Source organism: Myxine glutinosa, chromosome 10 (assembly GCF_964187855.1).
Source record: "Myxine glutinosa chromosome 10, kmMyxGlut1.1, whole genome shotgun sequence".
NCBI classification, from domain to species: domain Eukaryota; kingdom Metazoa; phylum Chordata; class Myxini; order Myxiniformes; family Myxinidae; genus Myxine; species Myxine glutinosa.
Window position 1 is genome coordinate 122,768,279 of NC_136270.1, and position 19,614 is coordinate 122,787,892.

General features: G+C 42.2%; 1 protein-coding gene across 1 annotated transcript in view; it reads right to left on the reverse strand.

Annotated features, from left to right (window-relative positions):
- PDE11A (phosphodiesterase 11A) overlaps nucleotides 1-19,614 on the reverse strand; it is a 304,458-nt gene that overhangs the window by 201,408 nt on the left and 83,436 nt on the right. The window contains exon 3 of the mRNA XM_068126191.2: nucleotides 13,656-13,745. Coding sequence (XP_067982292.2) covers nucleotides 13,656-13,745 — 90 coding nt within the window. The remainder of the gene's footprint in view (nucleotides 1-13,655; nucleotides 13,746-19,614) is intronic.

Genomic DNA, 19,614 nt, shown 5'->3' on the forward strand with positions numbered 1-19,614 from the left:
CGGTCTTGTGTTGCAAGGAATGTTTTCCGTTTGGTGTTTCCTAAGCCAAAATAAAATTGACAAGGTTATATAATTGTGTAACTTGTCTCTGAAGTCCTTAAACAAAGCAGTAATTGTCAAAATGTCAGATACACAAAATTGCAACAGGAATTTAATGATTGATTAGGCTCTCTGTGGCCAAACATAAAAAAATTAAATAGACTAGAAAAAGAAAAACTGTTAAAAGTTGAAAATTGTTCCAATAATTCTGTTTTCATTTTTAAAGGAACCATTTCAGTAAACAACATGGGGTTTTGTTGATTTTATTAATTGGCTTGTTATGGTGGGCCATGGACTTACTGAGTGGCAAACCTACATTGATGTTGTTGCTCATTGATGAAACAATGATTTAGTAAAACTCAAGCAAGAGCATCGCATTAATAAACCCACAATGTAATTTCTTGATAAAACATTCCTTTGTTTATTCTCAGCAGGTGAACACATCTGTTACTGAATTGTCCTCAACATATCATTTATATGAATATTATATGACATGTACAATAAAATGAAAAAGTCACATTAATCATTTAGACCTTTTTGTAAGGGATGGAGAGTTCTCATGTTGTTCAGTGTACAGTATATTTTTTTGTCAGGAGCACAATGTTATCGGATTTACAAGGCTTTCATGGGAAAGAGTCAAGAGCACAATGTACTATTAGGTTTCCATTTGCCATATCACATGCTCAGCATTTATCAGCTCACATGAGACTTACACTGAACCTACATAGCGCTTCTCCGGTATTACGAAGAATCACTACTGGAATATAAAAGAGTGGACCGAACATATTTGAATAAAAAAAATTTAACTTGCTTTGTCTGGCTTTCCAGTTCACTTTGTTATAATAGGGATCAAGCTTTGAAATCTTTTTTTTTAAACATATACCAACAATTGTGTTGGCCTATTTGGAAATTGCCTTCTGAGAACATTGCTCCAGATGCTCGAATTCCAGGTCCAAATCCCACAGTATGTTTATTTATCGACTGTCCACCCATGTCAAATTCATGCATAAATTTCATTGATGTGTCCTAATGCCTCTTCCCTCAATTTGATGCCTGTACAAGTTCCTCAGGAACCTTAAATCACAGTTTTGTTATAAATCACTGCTTTTAAAAAAATATATAAATCACTTTTTTAAACAAATCACTGGGTTTTTTTTAACAAATCACTGTTTTTTATAAATCACTGTTTCGTTATAAATCACTGTTTTTTATGGCGTAGCCCACAGGGAAAAGCCGTCTTGAACAATGTTTGTCCGTCTGTATGTATGTATGTATGTCTCCTCAAACGTATACCAATCAGAGCTGAGGATCTGGTCACATGACAGGGTGATGTGATTACGTCTGATGTCATTACGGCGGTACGGCGGCTGACTCTCCACACACCGCCATGTTGATTTATATACCGTTCATGCCGAACATATTGCCGAACCTATCATATATCACAGTCGCCATGCGCTACCTTTACGTTTTTCATTCAGTGTGAAACACAAACAAACCGATTGTTAAAATCACCATCAAATATCGAAAGCATCAGCATTACGTCTCTTCCAACAAAACGGTACATACCCAACCCTTGTGGGGTATAATCTAGATTACAGTAGATCTTCCCTCAGTTCTGTAAGTAGAACTTACCTCACGAATGTTGGGATTCCTCCAAATTTCTTTGTTTAATGTTATAAACAGCATTAGCGACTGTTTAAAAAGCTAATCATGTGCGTTTGTGGTTTATAATATTTTACAAGTCCGGCTACGCCATTGTTAGACTTTCGGTCTTGTTATTAACAAATCAGTTTTTTATAAACCACTTTTAAAAAATAAATCAGTTTTTAAAAATAAATCACTTTTTTATAAATCACTTCTTTTTTTTATAAATCAGGTTTTTAAATAAATCTTTTTTTTTATAAATCACTTTTTTCTTATAAATCTTTTTTTATAAATCAGTTTTTTTTTACAAATCACTCTTTTTTATAAATCAGTTTTTTTATTAATCACTTTTTTTATAAATCACTTTTTAATAAATGTTTGTTTTTTTTAATCACTTTTTTTATAAATCACTTCTTTTTTATAAATCACTGTTTTTTTAAATAAATCACTGTTTTTAATAAATCACTTTTTTATAAATCACTTTTTAATAAATCAGTTTTTTTTTAGAAATCACTTTTCTATAAATCACGTTTTTTTTTTATAAATCACTTTTCTATAAATCACGTTTTTTTAAAATAAATCACTTTTTTTAAAATAAATGTTTTTTAAATAAATCTGTTTTTTTATAAATCACTGTTTTATTTATAAATCACTGTTTTTTCTAATAAATCGGTTTTATTAAATAAATGTTTTTTTAAATAAAATCACTATTTTTTTATAAATTAGTTTTTTTATAAATCTGTTTTTTTAAAATAAATCAGTTTTTTTATAAATCGTTTTTTTTATAAATCAGTTTTTTCTTATAAATCAGTTTTTTCTTTTAAATCACTTTTTAATATAAATCAGTTTTTTTATTTTTTATAAATCATTAATTTTTTATAAATCACTGGCAAGTGCTTGGCAAGTGGTTGGCAAGTGGTTGGCGTAAACAACCTAACCCATACTGTGTGGTTTGCCATTGCCGACCCAGCATTGCCTACGTGGCAGGAATTTGTCATTTGTTCATGGTGCCAGCTCTTCGCAAAGGACACAGTAGGTTATTTAACGTCCACCAACTAATGCAGGTAAGATGGCACGTCCAACTTAACATCCATCCATAAGATTCAATGCACATTAATGAATCACACTGCCTGTGTTAAACACTGAATAGCTGAATCAGGATTCAAACCCAGGCTAGACAGCGAAGAGGTGAGCTTACAGTTTCTCTGTGCCCCAGCGGACGCTCATTTTAGAGACATTTTTAAAATAGACGTCATTTTAGAGAAGTTATGTGTTTCTACACGAAAGCAATCTCCTATCCAAGTGGGTCTATCCAAGTGCAGTCATTTCACAATCCAAAACTATCAAACATATTGTTGAAAGATTTAGAGACATTGGAAGTGTGAAAGACCAAATTAAAGGACAAAGTTTTCGAAAACCTTCAGTGAGAACACCTGACAAGATAGAAGATGTAAGAAAAACTTTTCAGGCTTCTCCAAAAGAGTCGACACACTGACTTCCACAGCTGGTGGGAACTTGCATGACCACTGGCAGAATCATACACGATGAACTGAAACTGTATCCGTACAATAAATAGTTACTTCAGCACCAGACTAAGAGTGAGAGGTTCAAACTTTGCACCGCCATTGGCCAGAAGAATCAAAGAAGACCAGGATTTTCTAAACAACATCTTCTTTAGTGATGAGGCCTACTTCCATGTAAGCAGCCACATTAATAAACAGAACATGCAATTTTGGGAAGAAGACCAACCGCACAGACATATGGAGAGAGTTTCTGCAGCAATTCCTTCCAGCATTGAGAAGGAAGTAAGACATCACAATGAATTCAGTCATTTTCCCATAAGACAATGCCTCAACACATACGTTGAATGTTGTTTTGGACTTTTTGATATGACATTTCCTGGTTGATTGACTCATTTATTGACAGACAGACAACCCATGGCCTTCCTACTCCCCAGATCTGTCTCCTTCCACATAGAGTAAACCCTCAAATATCGTGGGTTTGAATGTTGCGTGTTTCGACCAATCTCGGGCAACCTATTGTGTCCGGATTTAGTTATCGCGGTATTACATTTCGGCCATTGGCGTTTTTTGAGCTGAGATGGGTCATCGTTTGCAACCACCGTGTATGATTACCATCCATTACAGGCCTTTTGTTGTTTTTCCTGAACCGTTTTTAATGACATCGTAAAACGGTGGACAAAATTAATTGTGCTAAAAGGCAGAGAAAGGTAATAATTATGTTGGGCGAAAAATATCTAGTTGTTAGATAGGTGAAAGTGTGGCATCTGTGGTCCGATATTACGGGATCAATGAATCTACTGTGCGGTGTTTCCGTAAAAGTGAGTCAGTCAAATATCCATGCAAGTGTTGCCACCAGCCTTCCTCACAAGTGTCATTTCAGTCCCGTGATCCTTATATGGAATCGATGAAAAAAGCCTTAAATGTTTGGATTGAGGACCAAACACAGAAAAAGTGCCTTTGAGTGGACCAGTGATATGGGAGAAATCATTGGCCATTTACCAACATTTTGACGAGGCACTCAGGGCCGAAGACTCCAGTTCATCTTGGGGCCGAAGACTTCCCACAAGTAGCAGAACATGAAGTGTACAAAGTCTTTCAGCATATCAATCAGAACAAAGCATCAGGTCCAGATAGGATTCCTACTCGCATAATTATGGAATTTGCATGTGAACTTTCAGGTCCAATAACTAATATTCTCAATGCTTCCTTCGCTGAATGAACTGTTCCCGCTCAGTGAAAGAGAGCGATCGTAGTTCCAATTCCAAAATCAACTCAACTAGAGTGGAACAAATTGAGACCAGTGTCTTTAACTGGCCATTTTTCAAAGTTAGCAGAGAATTTTGTAAATAAATGCTTATTAAGTGATATTAGGGATAAAATTGTCCAAAATCAGTATCGTAATAGGTCTGGTTCAGACTTCTCATGATCTCATTAAACTCGTGAATAATTTGTAGAAGCATGCTGACAAACCATGAGGTCACAGCTCAGTGGTGGTAACTGATTTCCCCAAAGATTTCCATTATGATTTGATTGATCATAATGTAGTGGTGAATAAACTCATAGATTTTTTTTCTTTCTTTGTATACAAGATCGAGGCTCGTGAAAGAGCTAACATTAATCACAGAAAAAGTCAAACCTACACAAACCGACACATAAAACACAAAATAAGGGGAGCGGTAGACAAGATGGGGAGAGAGGGGGAAGGACACAAACACAACATTTGAGAACAGGGACATCGAGAGAACTGTCGGAGGGGGAGGGCTTGGGGGGAGGTGGGAGAGGTATAAAACATATGGACACTGCAACGACTTCCAGGAAAGAAGTTGGAATTTCGAAAAAGTGTATATGGGGTGAATTAGCGGGGGTAGAAAATATCAAGGTTTTGGATGGGGGAAGATAAGAGATGGTGGTGAACAGCTGTTTTAAAGACCTGGAGGGAGGAGTGGGTTTGAATGGGGTGGGGGAGTTTGTTCCAGAGGCGGGAGAAAAGAGGAATGAAGGAGTGAAGGTGAGCAGAGAGCCTAGATTTTGGCAGTTTAACCATAAGAGGGTTGCTGGCAGATCTTGTACGACATGTAGGAATATTTGGGGGACAAAGCACAGAGAGAGCTGGGGGAGCAAGGCCGGAGAGGAGTCGGTCGAAGACAGAAAGACCACCAACCTGCCTGCGGTGAGTGAGTGAAAGGCCCTCGCAGTTAGCTTCATCGCAGGAGATTCCAATGATTCTGAAAGCTTTGGCTTCAACAGCGTGAAGCCGAGCTAGGTGTGAAGCAGGAGCACCGGCCCAGAGGGGGGAACAGTATTCCATTGAGCTGCGGATGAAAGCATTGTATGTGGTGAGGAGCTCAGGTGTGCCAAGGAAGAACTTCGCACGACGGAGGATGCCCAGTCGGCGACTGGCTTTGGAGGCCAGCTTGGAAATGTGGTTATCCCAAGAAAGATCATGGCAGATAGTGAGACCCAAAAGCTTGAGCGACAGAACTTCTTGGAGAGGATTGTTGAGAACGTAGATAGGAGGGTTTTCCAGTCGGTATTTTCAGAGAGACATAGTAAGAGTGTGAGATTTGTCAGGATTGAAAGACATGTTCCACTTGTTTGACCAGTCTGTGATTTTGCCCAGGTCTTCAGAGAGTGAGGAGGCTGCGGGCTGCCGATCTGAGGGATGAGGAATGGAGCGGCAGAGAGTGGAGTCATCAGCAAAGAGATAGAGAGGATTTTCCAGAGGGTCGGAGAGATCATTGATGAAGACCAGAAAAAGCACAGGGCCCAGAACACTACCTTGGGGAACTCCAGCTAGAACAGGAAGAGGCGATGAGAGAAATCCATTCAGGGCCACATGTTGACTACAACCAGAGAGGAAGTCCGCAAGCCAAGCGTGGAGATTTCCATGGATACCATAGGAGGAGAGTTTGGTGAGCACAGCTGGGTGCCAGACCGTATCGAAGGCACGTGATATGTCAAGGGAGACAGCTCTGATTTCCTGTTTGGCATTGAGGACCTCCATCCATTGTTGAGACAGCAGAAGCAGCATGTCCAGAGTACAGTGACCTGGTCTGACACCAAATTGATGATTGGAGATTAAGCCATTGGAGAAGAGGAAGGGTTTGATATCCGAAGCAATGATGGATTCCATGACTTTGCTGATAATTGGGAACAGGCTGATTGGTCTGTAGTTGCAAGGATCTATTTCTGCACATTTTTTGTGTAAAGCGGTAATGTTTGCTGATTTCCAAGATACTGGCAGATGACCTTGAGCAAAAGACAGGGTGAAAAGAACAGAGAGAGGGTGAGATAGAGCGGCAGAGCAGGATTTTAGGACCCGTGGGCTGATGCCGTCTGGTCCAGCTACAGAGTCAGAGTCGAGGTTTGACAAAAACTTCTCCACCTTGTCAGGAGAGAAGGACACAGAGTCCAGGAGCAGTTGGGTTCGACTGGGTAAGGTGGGAACAGAGAGAGTTTTTTTTTTTTTTTTTTTTTTTTTTTTTTGTATACAAGATCGAGGCTCGTGAAAGAGCGAACATTAATCACACAGAAAGATAAACAGACACACAAAACAAATAACATCGGGAGCGGTAGACAAGATGGGGAGAGAGGGGGAAGGACACAAACACAACATTTGAGAGCAGGGACCGAGAGACATGGAGACATCGAGAGAACTGTGGGAGGGAGAGGGCTTTGGGGGGAAGGCATGGGAAGGGGGGGGGGGGGTGGGAGAGGTATAAAACATATGGACACTGCCAAGACTTCCAGGAAAGAAGTTGGAATTTCAAACAAGGTGGATCTGGGGTGAATTAGTGGGGGTAGAAAAGATCAAGGTTTTGGATGGGGGAAGATAAGAGATGGTGGTGAACAGCTGTTTTGAAGACCTGGAGGGAGGAGTGTGATTGAAGTGAGTGTGGGAGTTTGTTCCAGAGGCGGGAGAAAAGAGGAATGAAAGAGTGAAGGTGAGCAGAGAGCCGAGATTTCGGCAGTTTAACCATCAGAGGGTGGCTGGCAGATCTTGTGCTACCTGTAGGAATATTTGGGGGACAGAGCACAGAGAGAGCTGGGGGAGCAAGGCCGGAGAGGAGTCGGTAGAAGACAGAAAGACCACCTACCTGCCTGCGGTGAGTGAGTGAAAGGCCCTCAGAGATAGCTTCATCGCGGGAGATTCCAATGATTCTGAAAGCTTTGGATTCAACAGCGTGAAGCCGAGCCAGGTGTGAGGCAGGAGCACCAGCCCATAGGGGAGAACAGTATTCCATTGAGCTGCGGATGAAAGCCTTGTATGTGGTGAGGAGCTCAGGTGTGCCTAGGAAGGACTTCGCACGACGGAGGATGCCCAGTCGGCGACTGGCTTTGGAGGCCAGCTTGGAAATGTGGTTTTCCCAAGAAAGATCATGGCAGATGGTGAGACCCAAAAGCTTGAGCGACAGAACTTCTTGGAGAGGATTGTTGAGAAAGTAGATGGGAGGGTTATCCAGTCGATCTTTTCGGAGAGACATAGTAAGAGTGTGAGATTTGTCAGGATTGAAAGACATGTTCCACATGTTTGACCAGTCTGTGATTTTGTCCAGGTCTTCAGAGAGTGAGGAGGCTGCAGACTGCCGATCTGAGGGAAGAGGAATGGAGCGGCAGAGAGTGGAGTCATCAGCAAAGAGATACAGAGGAATTTCCAGAGAGTCGGAGATGGGTTTGGGACACAAGATTTTGAGGCAAACACAGAGTTGAGGCATTCGGCTTTGTCACGTGTGATGTCAACTGTGTAGCCATTTGAGGTAAGGGAGGGGATGGAGGGGGAACAAACACCAGAAACGGATTTGACCAGACGCCACCAGGATTTGGAGGAAGGAGACAGGTTTGGGAGTTCATTCTTGAGTGTGGAGAGATCGTGCTTCCTGGCACTCCTGAGGGTAGACACACACTTGTTCCGAGCTTGGTGGAAGGAACTGATATTGCCTTCAGTTGGATTTGCCTTCTAAGAGGCAAAGGCAAGTTGTTTCAGGGCAACTGCCTCACCACAAGATTCAGTGTACCATGGACGGGAGGAAGGGTAAGACAACTGAAGACGAGATGGGATAAATCTGTGCATGAGAGAGAGCAGTTTGCTTTGGAAGAATTCCCAGGAAGAATTGATGTCAGAGGCAGTGGAGATGGGAGACCAGTCCAGATGATTGATGGCCGCTTGCAGCCCGTGCCAGTCGGCCTGAGTGAAATGCCATACTCGTCGGTGCTGAGGAGGCTCTCTGAGAATGGCCAGAGAGATGTCCACTTTAACAAGCACATGATCAGAAGAACCGATTGGAGCAGAAGAAGAGCAGCAGACATTTGCAGGGAAGTTTATCATAACCAAGTCTAGAAGAAAAGATACTCCATTGACTAAGATCCGGGTCGGGAAATTGACATGACACTGAGATCCGGGTCGGGAAATTGACATGACACTGAGATCCGGGTCCGGGTCGGGAAATAGATTTAAATGTAAGACCAGCTATAATTCTTTGGATCTGTAATTTTTTGAACCAAATAAGTCAGTGTACGATACATGGGTACCTTGTCTGACAGTAAGATCCTCATGAGTGGTGCACCTCAATTTACCAATTTAGGCCCCTTATGCTTTCTGGTTCAGAACAATAATACAATGGCTCAAGTGGAACAGGTAGCAGAAGCCATTTTGGTTCTTAAATATGAAGATGATATGACAATAGTCGAAAACAGAAGAGACAGGCAACCAGTACAAGCGATGCAAGATGTCCTCAGTGAGTTTAAAAATTGCTCAAACATGAAATTGAATGAACAAGAAATGCTCAAAACAAGAAATGTTCCCGCATACAAGTTTGTTTTATGAAAAACCTGCTCCAGATGCCACAGTTAACTTTGCAATCAGAACCACTTGAGGAAGTTCAACACCTTCGAATCTTAGGGATTACTATTTCAATGGAATTCAAGTGGAACTTAGGAACTTACACATTCAGAATATTCCGTCTAGAGCAAATGGTAAACTGTACATGTTGAAATTATTTAAGAACTTCAATATTTATTGTGAAGATTTGATGATCATATAGACCATGTGAGATCTCTCCTTGAGTACGCTGTTACAGTCTGGAATTCTAGCTTGAGCGAATATCTGAGAAACAAGTTGGGGAGAATTCAGAAAAGAGCCCTAATAATAATATTACTCTTCACTATCAGCATTATGATCAGACCCAGCATGTCTGTAGGGTACAAACTCTGAAGCAAAGCAGACTGTAAATTTGCCAGAAGTTTCTGAAAGAAATGCTAAAATAACTTGAGATGAGACAATTACAGGTTACATAAGACACATTATGCTCTTAGAAATGCACTCAAAATCCCCAGATCTTCTGCAGAACAACCAAGTATAAGAATAGCAAAATTCCTTATTTTGTTAGGATATTGAATGAAATCCATTGACTTCCACCCAAATCTATGTAAAATCAATTCCTTATTTTGTTAAAATATTGAATTAAATCCATTCAGTTCCCCCCAAATCTATGTAAAATGTTTGGCTGTATTTATTTTTAGGCTACGCTTGTAAAAAAACAAAAACGCAATTTACTTTTTAACTGCTATGTACTTTTTGGAAGATATATCTTGTTCTTATTCCCAGGTTAACGTTTTCAAGTGTTTAATTTTTGAAATAAACCATGAAATGAATTGAAAAGCTACCCTAAGGTAAGCCCATTGCTGTTTCAAGCTCTACCTGAGTTCCTCCACAGCTGCAGATATTCACCAGAAGTACATACACTACGTGGCCAAAAATATGCGGACACCCCTTCTAATTAGTGTATTCGGCTGTTTCAGCCACACCCATAGACAGGTGTATATATAATCAAGCACACAGCCATGCATTCTCCATAGACAAACATTGGTAGTAGAATGGGCCGTACTGAAGAGCTCAGTGACTTTCAATGTGGCACCATCATAGGATGCCACCATTCCAACAAGATAGTTCATCAAATTTCTGCCCTGCTAGAGCTGCCCTGGTCAACTGTAAGTGCTGTTATTGTACAGTGGAAACGTCTAGGAGCAACAACAGCTCAGCCGCAAAGTGGTATGCCACACAAGCTCACAGAACGTGACCGCCGAGTGCCGAAGCACGTAAAAATCGTCTGTCCTCAGTTGCAACACTCACTACCGAGTTCTAAACTGACTCTGGAAGCAACGTCAGCACAACAACTGTTTGTCGGGAGCTTCATGAAATGGGTTTTCATGGCCGAGCAGCCGCACATAAGCCTAAGATCCCCATGCGCAATGCCAAGCATCGGCTGGAGTGGTATAAAGCTCGCCGCCATTGGACTCTGGAGCAGTGGAAACGCGTTCTCTGGAGTAGTGAATCACGCTTCACCATCTGGCAGTCCGACGGACGAATCTGGTTTTGGCGGATGCCAGGAGAATGCTACCTGCCTGAATGCATAGTGACAACTGTAAAGTTTGGTGGAGGAGGAATAATGGTCTGGGGTTGTTTTTCGTGGTTCGGGCTAGGCCCCTTAGTTCTACTGAAGGGAAATGTTAACGCTACAGCATACAATGACATTCTAGACGATCGTGTGCTTCCAACTTTGTGGCAACAGTTTGGGGAAGGCCCTTTCCTGTTTCAGCATGACAATGGCCCCGTGCACAAAGCGAAGTCCATACAGAAATGGTTTGTCAAGATCGGTGTGGAAGAACTTGACTGGCCTGCACAGAGCCATGACCTCAACCCAATCGAACACCTTTGGGATGAATTGGAACACCGACTGCAAGCCAGGCCTAATCGCCCAACATCAGTGCCCGACATCACTACTGCTCTTGTGGCTGAATGGAAGCAAATCCCTGGAGCAATGTTCCAACATCTAGTGGAAAGCCTTCCCAGAAAAGTGGAGGCTGTTATAGCAGCAAAGGGATGTCCAACTCCATGTTAATGCCCATGATTTTGGAATGAGATGTTCGACGAGTGACGAGCACATACGGGTGTGATGTTCGGGTGTCCACATACGTTTGGCCATGTAGTGCACATGAGATTCCCAATGCTGCACACCTCCTCAGCTGCCGGACCGGTTTCATCACCAATATCTACATCACTAAAGCTGGATAAATAACCCACCCACAACACAAATCCACATGTGGGTGGGATATGGGTGAGTACCCACATTCCACCCACATCTCCTCAGAGCTGATTGGTTATTCTCTCCACTCACATATAAGAGATGTGAGTGGGTCTTTGTTTTTTTATATATACGTAGGTTGACTGTTAAACGTTTTGGCATGGCACACACTTGGGAGCCTCGATGGTACGTGTTGCTGTGTGTGATGTCGTTGATGATTCGCCAATAAGTGATGAAATCGGCATTGGGATTCTCTTTTGTGTACAGTTGGCATCGAAAATCATGATCTTTTTTCACACCTGTTCAACCACCCCACCCCTTACCAACATTGATACATTCCTGGAGTGATACACTCCTGGAGAATGCCGCGAATGTGAAAGCATTGTTTGAATGGGGGTAAAAAAAATATTTTTACTACATGGCCTAGAGTAGTGGAAGAGCTATGACACAGAACAATTCATGACACGACATAACAAAGGGAACAAGAAAAAGAGCAATCAGAGATTGCAAACCCTCGCCAGGATGTATTTTCAGTGGTTTTTAAGGATTTTGTGTTAAAACAAATATGGCGGCTGAACCACGTGACCGATGACATCATCATTTTTTGTTCTCCACCAATTTATGCCTACGTCATGTAGAAATACGCTCAATAAATTTCATCTTGATCAGATGAAGTTTTGTACTTGTCGAATTATGACGTCATAATGGAGGCACCTATGACATCATCATTAACATATTTTATTCCCCATGGAGAGATCTTTACAATGAGCCATGTCTCAATTTTTTTATATTCAGCGCTTTTGGAGATATAGAGGTGCTGATTTTTTCGGTTTTTCCAAGATGGCGGCCGAACCACGAGACCGATGACGTCATCATTTTTTTTTTTCCTCCACAACTTTATGCCGACATGGCGCTCAAGAAATTTCATCTTGATAGGATGAAGTTTTCTACTTGTCGAATTATGACGTCATAATGGAGGCACCTATGACATCATCATTAACATATTTTATTCCCCATAGAGAGTTCTTTACAATGAGCCTTGCCTCAATTTTTTCTATTCAGCGTTTTCCGAGATATAGAGGTGCAAAGTTTTTCGGTTTTTCCAAGATGGCGGCCAAACCACGTGACCTATGACGTCATAATTATCATTTAAAAATTATACAGGTGGAGTTGCACCTATGGTGAAAATTAATCGGACCAACGGTTACAGAGAAAATCATATTTATTCTGTGCGGACAAACAGACAGACAAACGGACTCAAATGCAATACCCTCTCCTCTGGCGAGGGTAACAATAGGAGAAAGTGGAAATGCCAACAGCAGGTTGGAGGGAGAAAATAGACAGAGACAGACAAACAAGGGATGCAGGTAACGATGAGGGATAAGGGACAACGCAAAGGGTGGACAACATGGATACATAAGCAAAAATCATTGGGAGGGGTGGTTTGGTTTAACAGGTGTAGAAAAGTTCATGATTTTGGACGGGGATGACTTGAGATGGTGGTGAACAGCTGTCTTGAAGACCTGGAGGGAAGAATGAGATTGAAGAGGATGTGGAATGTGGTTCCACAGGTGGGGAAAAACAGAATAAATGAGTTGAGGTGAGTAGTGGTTCTGGAATTAGACAGTTTCACTAAGAGGGGCTTGCTAGTGGACAGAGTGTGTCCTGCAGATACCTGAGAGTGACAAAGCATGGAGAAGGCAGAGGGTTCAAGTCCTGACAAGGCACCACCAGGTATTACAGGAGGGAGACAAGTTTGAAAGCTCATTCTTGTGATTGGACAGATGTTATTTTCTGGCACTCGAGAGAGTAGACACTCGTTGCGAGTTTTGTAGTATTGCTCTGAGGTTGTCTTCAGTTGGATTTGCCTTCATGGAGGAAAATTCACATTGTTTTAAAGCAACGGCCTCACCCCAGGATTCAGAGTACTAATAGCGAGAGGACGGGTAAGTTAATTGAAGAGATGGAATGAATCTGTGCAAAAGAGAGAGCAGGTTTCTGGTATATATACGAACAGGCACACACAGTATATGTGGGGCTTTCATTATGTTCTGCATATCCCCATAAAAGTCAACAAGACCTCCCAGATTGAGTGTTTCGTGATGTCTGCAAGAGGCATATTTTAGTCGATGCAGCTTGGACATCACTACCATAGAGGCCTTTTAGGTAACGTCCAACTTGCTGCAAATTTGTGTACAAAATTACATCTTCTGGCTTTGCAAATTAAACCAAGAGACAATACTCTGCTTGTACATAAAGATAGCCAAAGGTTGGTGTCTCTGCATTCCCTTAATGAAAAATGTGCATCATGCTTCACATGGACAATAAAACAGAATGAAATGAATCCCAGCCACAGCGTCCGTCTCACCCGGCTTCTCTCGTACTCTTTACGCGAAGCGGCAAATAGCTGGGCGTTGGTGATGGCGATTCCACAGAATGGGAGGTACATCTTCAAAACCTACAAAACATTCCATGATTACAAAAGAAAATAATTAATTTATCAAATCTTACAAAGACATTGATTTTGGCTGGTGGAACGGTTTCGTAAAGTATATTTTGAAAAACAGAGCTGAAAATAATTCATAGTTATGGTGATAAAAAAACTTTAAGATATGTCTTTGGACATTTTCATTGCCTGGTACATTTACTTTCGGGGTTAATGAGTCATGACCATATGGATTCACAAGACATTAGCAGTCAATGCAGCCCATGGTAGAGTGTTTTACTATCACATTCAATGGAATAAAAAATAACAATTTTGAGAGATTAACAGATGAGAAAAGGAAAGGTAACATCTTCAGGTGGATAAATAAATCGTTATCTTCTTCCCTTCGAGACTTAGTGATGACAAACCTCCCCGCGAATGTCTCCTGCTCTTCCTCGGCTCCAAATGGTTCATCGGACTCTCACAAGCACATGGGAGAGTCAGCATCTCTTTGGCTATTCTCAGAGAAAGGTCACAGCGCCTGTGCATTCCAGAATTTCACTCACGCAGAGTAGCAGGGGAGTAGGGACGTCATAAGAAGTGTAGGGGGGGGGGGGGGGGTGTAATTTAATTTGTTTGAAAAAACGTTTTTCAGGATTTCAACTAATTTAAAGAGAGAAGACAAAAAATGACGAACATGATGTAAATGCAGTTGTGTAACGTTATTTTTGAAAACTGTATTTCAGCAAAATTCTTTGGAAAATTCAAAACTTTATTTGACGCTCTTTGCCCATTTTCTGAGTTTGTTTGGCTTCAGTCAAATTAGCGAAAATACTTCATCCTTGAATCATTTGCTTGACAAAAGTGATTCACGAATTTTAATATGTCGATCTTGTCCGTGCGATCTTTCATATCATGGCAGATCAGAGTTGTTCAGCCTTTGTTGGCTCATGGTTGACCTCAGGTAGTTTGTCACTCTTCTCAGGATTGAATGACTTCTGTTACGGATTCGTCACTTCCGTTGTTGTGGTTTTCATCCACTGTAAACATTTTTGATTCCATGTACTATTATTGTTGTCGTTTAAGGGAAATAGAGATTACTATTTTCAAAAGGTAAAAAAGTTAATGTTTTAAATGAAACCGGAACCAGACGACGACGAAGAGGAAGAGGAGGAAGAGAAGGCGGAGCGAGTGAGTTGGACAAGAAGTCGAGCTGCTTTGAGGTCTGGAGCAAACGTTGACGAACGAGGAGCACGAGTGAACTTCGGGTTTCCCGGGAAAAGGATTCCTGTGACAGAGTTGTTATCGCTGTGACAGATCAACCTGCATGACAGGTTTTGCGGTTGATTCCGACGAGAATCATCGGAGTGCCGTTACGCCATGAGAACGGGCCGTCGGCCATTTTTACCTCGCGCAGGATTTGCGCTTTGCTCAAGGTTTTTCACTTCGCTTCAACCATTTTCACCGCATTCAGACGTTAATCTGGTGTGTGTGTGTAACGTGGCTTTTGAGTGGGAAATCTGGGGTTCGCCGACTGGGAGCCGTGGAACATCCATACCCGAGGGTGTGATTTCCCAGTCACCTTGAAGGCACCTTTGTGCAGCTTTGGCAGCGTGACTGTGACTGTCATCCGAACGGGATTCTGGTCTCGATTAGACATCGTTCTGACGATCACTGGAGCGGATCGACTTTGGCTTGATGCCGGAATAGAGACATTGGGAATGTTCTTCTTTTCGCTCACTTGGAGCACAGTGAGTTATATTGTACGAACCTGATGGTACCATCATAGGAAATATATATTGGTTGTACAATTGATTACTATTGTTGTTGTACTGTTATTCTTGTGTGATCTTAATACAATACTTGTTTGTTGGTAACAATTGGTGTGGTTTCACCATTGACCGTTGACATACAGAATAACACATCTTTCTGCCGTGACTCCTCTCAGGGCTCGGAGGTACACCGTGACCGGGGTTTGGGGAGGAGCACGTAACACTTTGCTCGGATGTTTTTGTAGTGACTCGCAAGGTATATAGTACAGTTTGAGAATGTTGTGGTCCTCTGTAAAGAGCTTTTTACTGACTGCATCCACAGAAATGGCCTGGCAAATGGTCTCCATGCTTGTTACATGAACAACGCTGGTGTCAGATCTTACAAGATCATGCAACATTTGTAGCTGGAGGCCTAGATGTCCTAGATTGATGTCATTTTTGTTCTGGTCTTCAATTGATTTGGGTATTCTGGAATACCCCACATTGGCAAATTCAAGCAGAAGGTTTTCCAGATTCTGGAGGAGTTGCAGGCCTTTTTGCTCAAATCTTATGGAATACTCCCTATAGGCAGATTCTAGAAGAAGGTTTTCCAGATTCTGGAGGAGTTGCAGGCCTTTTTGCTCAAATCTTATGGAATACTCCCCATAGGCAGATTCTAGAATAAGGTTTTCCAGATTCTGGAGGAGTTGCAGGCCTTTTTGCTCAAATCTTCTGCCAAGCTCTTGATCCAGAATGTCAAGGACTTCATATAATTTCTGTCAGAAGTATCGGAAGTGCACTTCTATGGAGGAGAAGCTGTGTGGCTGTTTGCCTTCATAAATTCTCCTTGGTGGAGTTGTCCTCCTAGGTAGTACTGGCCTTTCTGTTAAGCCTTCTAATTCCTGTACGACATGATCATTGTATAACTTGTTAAACTCCTCCTCGTTTTGTTGTTTTTGGTAGAAGTAGTAGTAGTAGTAGTAGTAGTAGCAAGCAGACACACTAGACATTCCAGTAGCAACTGATATTTCAGGCCTTACCCTTGGTCAGAACAAAACACCGTCTCAAGCTTTCTTTTCTGTCTCGTTTTTCTTTTCCTATCATTTTTGCATTCTCATATTGTTGCGTAGTATGAAATTGAGGGGTGTCATTTTCAAACTTTGCTTAAGACTAATATAACCCCTCCTATATGATGATTGAACGAAATATGAATATTGTTATGTCTGTTATGAGTATCAAATAAATAAATATCAACCAATCAACCAATCTTTCATTCACGGTACATCAATTATCATTAAACATGTTTTACTTCTTATTCGTTTTGACCTTCTTAAAAACCTCGAAAATTCAATTTGTGTTTCCTACAATAAATTCGAAAATATTTAAAGTCACAGGAAGATGTAAATCGGAAGAGCTCCAATCAGTGTTGCCTGCGGGCTGGCAGGATGGCCTAAGGGGTACGTGCACTGGTGTTTTAGTTTCCCAACCTGGGTTCCATCACTAGCTGTTGTGAAATAAAACTCAGACCTCTTCCAATAAATAAGGCTTTATTGAACTATATCTCTAACAATCCTACAAGACAAGAATGCAGATGATTAGTTCCATAAAGAAAGTAATCAAATCATACATCTCCTAGTTTCCTGCAAGCAAGCATTTACGTACCTGTTAAATCTCAGTAGTCTACAGCACTGGGATACAAAATGCCACCTGATTGCGCACCGAATGGACACAGTTTATATAAGCTCATTCAAGGTCGTCCCTTCGCGCGGCTCGTCTCTTCGTTCAGCTCAAGACATTACATCACATTTAATCACACTAGCAAAGGTGCCCGTCAATGACGGGGGTTCGTAGATGTTTCACCTGAAATGAGCAATTTCCTTTGGAGTGTGTATTGATAGAAACGGGAATTCAGTGTAAATATTGAGTGAGCAAATGTCGCAATGGGTGCAGCTGGGAACCTCGAAAACCTCGTTCCATTCTATTAGCTTTGCCGTGTCGCGAGCAAGGCCTTTGCCGCATCGCGAACGATTTGAAATCGAAGTTAAGTGATTGTTCCCATTTGTATTTTCGTTAAAACTGTATTTATTTATGGTGTTGTACGTATATTGTGTCCCGACGAAGATTTTTCGGTGCAAATCTTTCATACCTGTATTGAAAATCGTGTTAATTCGTGTCGTGTCTTGAGGCCTTGTACAGTGTACACTGTACAACCTTGAGGCTTTGTTTTTCTCTCAGCGGTCCGTCGTTTGTGATCCAATAACTTTCGTTCTCTGTATTCCCAGTCTTTTCACCCATAGCCTACTTCCTTGTGTAAATCTCAACTCAAAAAAAAAACAAAAAAAACATTTCCTTCTCTGTTCTCATTCGTTTATTCATTCTTATTCGTTCGTTTGTTCTTCGACCACGTGTTTCTCCCCCATTTCCCCAGATAGTTTTCACTGTTATTAACCTTCAATGTTTACACTTTCCCCTCAAGTTATGTATTCCGTCATATTTTATAACACCTTTTTCTTCTTCTTCTTTAAAAGGCTGCTTTCGACTTGCTCACCAAATCAATTCATCCCCAAAAAAATATCCATCTCCTATAGTGCCTTTTTTCTACATTCCCTAAACTCTCCTGCACTCCATCCTCCATCCAGCGTCCTTAAACGTATTTTTAACTCGAAGGTCACAAGAAACTCATTTTGCAATAAATGTTAGTTTCCCATAAATCGTACACTTTCTAAAATCCAATCTCACCCCTCCCCTCCAAATCTTCCCCATAACCCCTCCCCTCCAAATCTTCCCCATCACCCCTCCCCTCCAAATCTTCCCCATCACCCATCCCTTTCAAATCTCCCTCCTTGCCCCCTCCCTCCTAAACTACCCCCTCACCCCTCCCCGCCAAGACGCCCCCTCGCCCCTCCCCTCCTAGACTCCTCCCTCACCCCTCCCCTCCAAATCTCCCCCATATCCCATCCCTTTCAAATCCCTCCCCTTGTCCCTTCCCTCCCAAACTCCCCCCTCACCCCTCCCCTTCAAATCTCCCCACCCTCATTGCTTCTCAATTTCCCCCCTCTCACCCCCCCTCCTCAAAGCATCCTCCCCGCATCTTCCCCCTTCCAACTCTCACCTCCATCTCCCCCAACCTTCTGCCTCGCTCTTCCCCCTCCTCAAATAACACCTCATTGTGCCTCACCCAATCACCATCAAACCTTTTGTCCGCCCCATCCTTCCCTTTCTCCGAGCTATTCTGAAATCTCTGACACACCTTCAACAGCTCTCCCTACCTCTTCCACCTCTTCCACATCTTACCCTACCCCTCCTCCCCCCTGTTCTGTATCTGATGCTCCCCCTTCCTCTTCATTAACGGTATGGACCTCAAACATCCGGGGCCTTCGTTCAAACTTAACTGATCTCTCCATACAGGTTGCTTCTGTCAAACCAGACGTGATCTGCTTAACAGAAACTTTCCTCCTTTATGATGTCTCTGATTCCTTAGTATCTCTCCCGGGCTACTCCCTCCTCCGGTATGATAGACCTGAGCCTCGTCCTGGAGGCGGAGTTGCTATCTTTATCAAAAACTCTCTTCCTCACTCACCCTGCACTGCACTCTCTCCACCTCACCCCCAGGAATACCTCTGGCTACGGCTTCCCCTTCGCTCCCACCTCTTGTTCATATGTGTGTTGTACCGACCACCAAACAGTGATGACTCCATCTACATCTCGCTGTCTGATAATATGGACCAACGTCTATCAACTCATCCCAACTCTCTCTTCCTCATATGTGGTGATTTCAACTGTCATCATGCCAGTTGGCTGGGTGTGGGTACCTCTCTCACCAGCCATGGCTCCTCAGCAAAGGACTTCTGCGACTCACTGGGACTGACACAATCTGTCAATTTCCCAACCCGGATCTCAGTCAACGGAACATCTTCTCTTCTGGACTTGGTTATGACTAACTTCCCTGAAAATGTCTGCTGCTCTTCTTCTGCTCCAATCGGATCATCTGATCATGTCCTTGTTAAAGTGGACATCTCTCTGACCATCCTCAGGGAGCCTGCTCAGCGTCGACGAGTCTGGCATTTCACTCAGGCCAACTGGCACGGTCTTCAAGCAGCCATCAATCATCTGGACTGGTCTCCCATCTCTACCACCTCTGACATCAACTC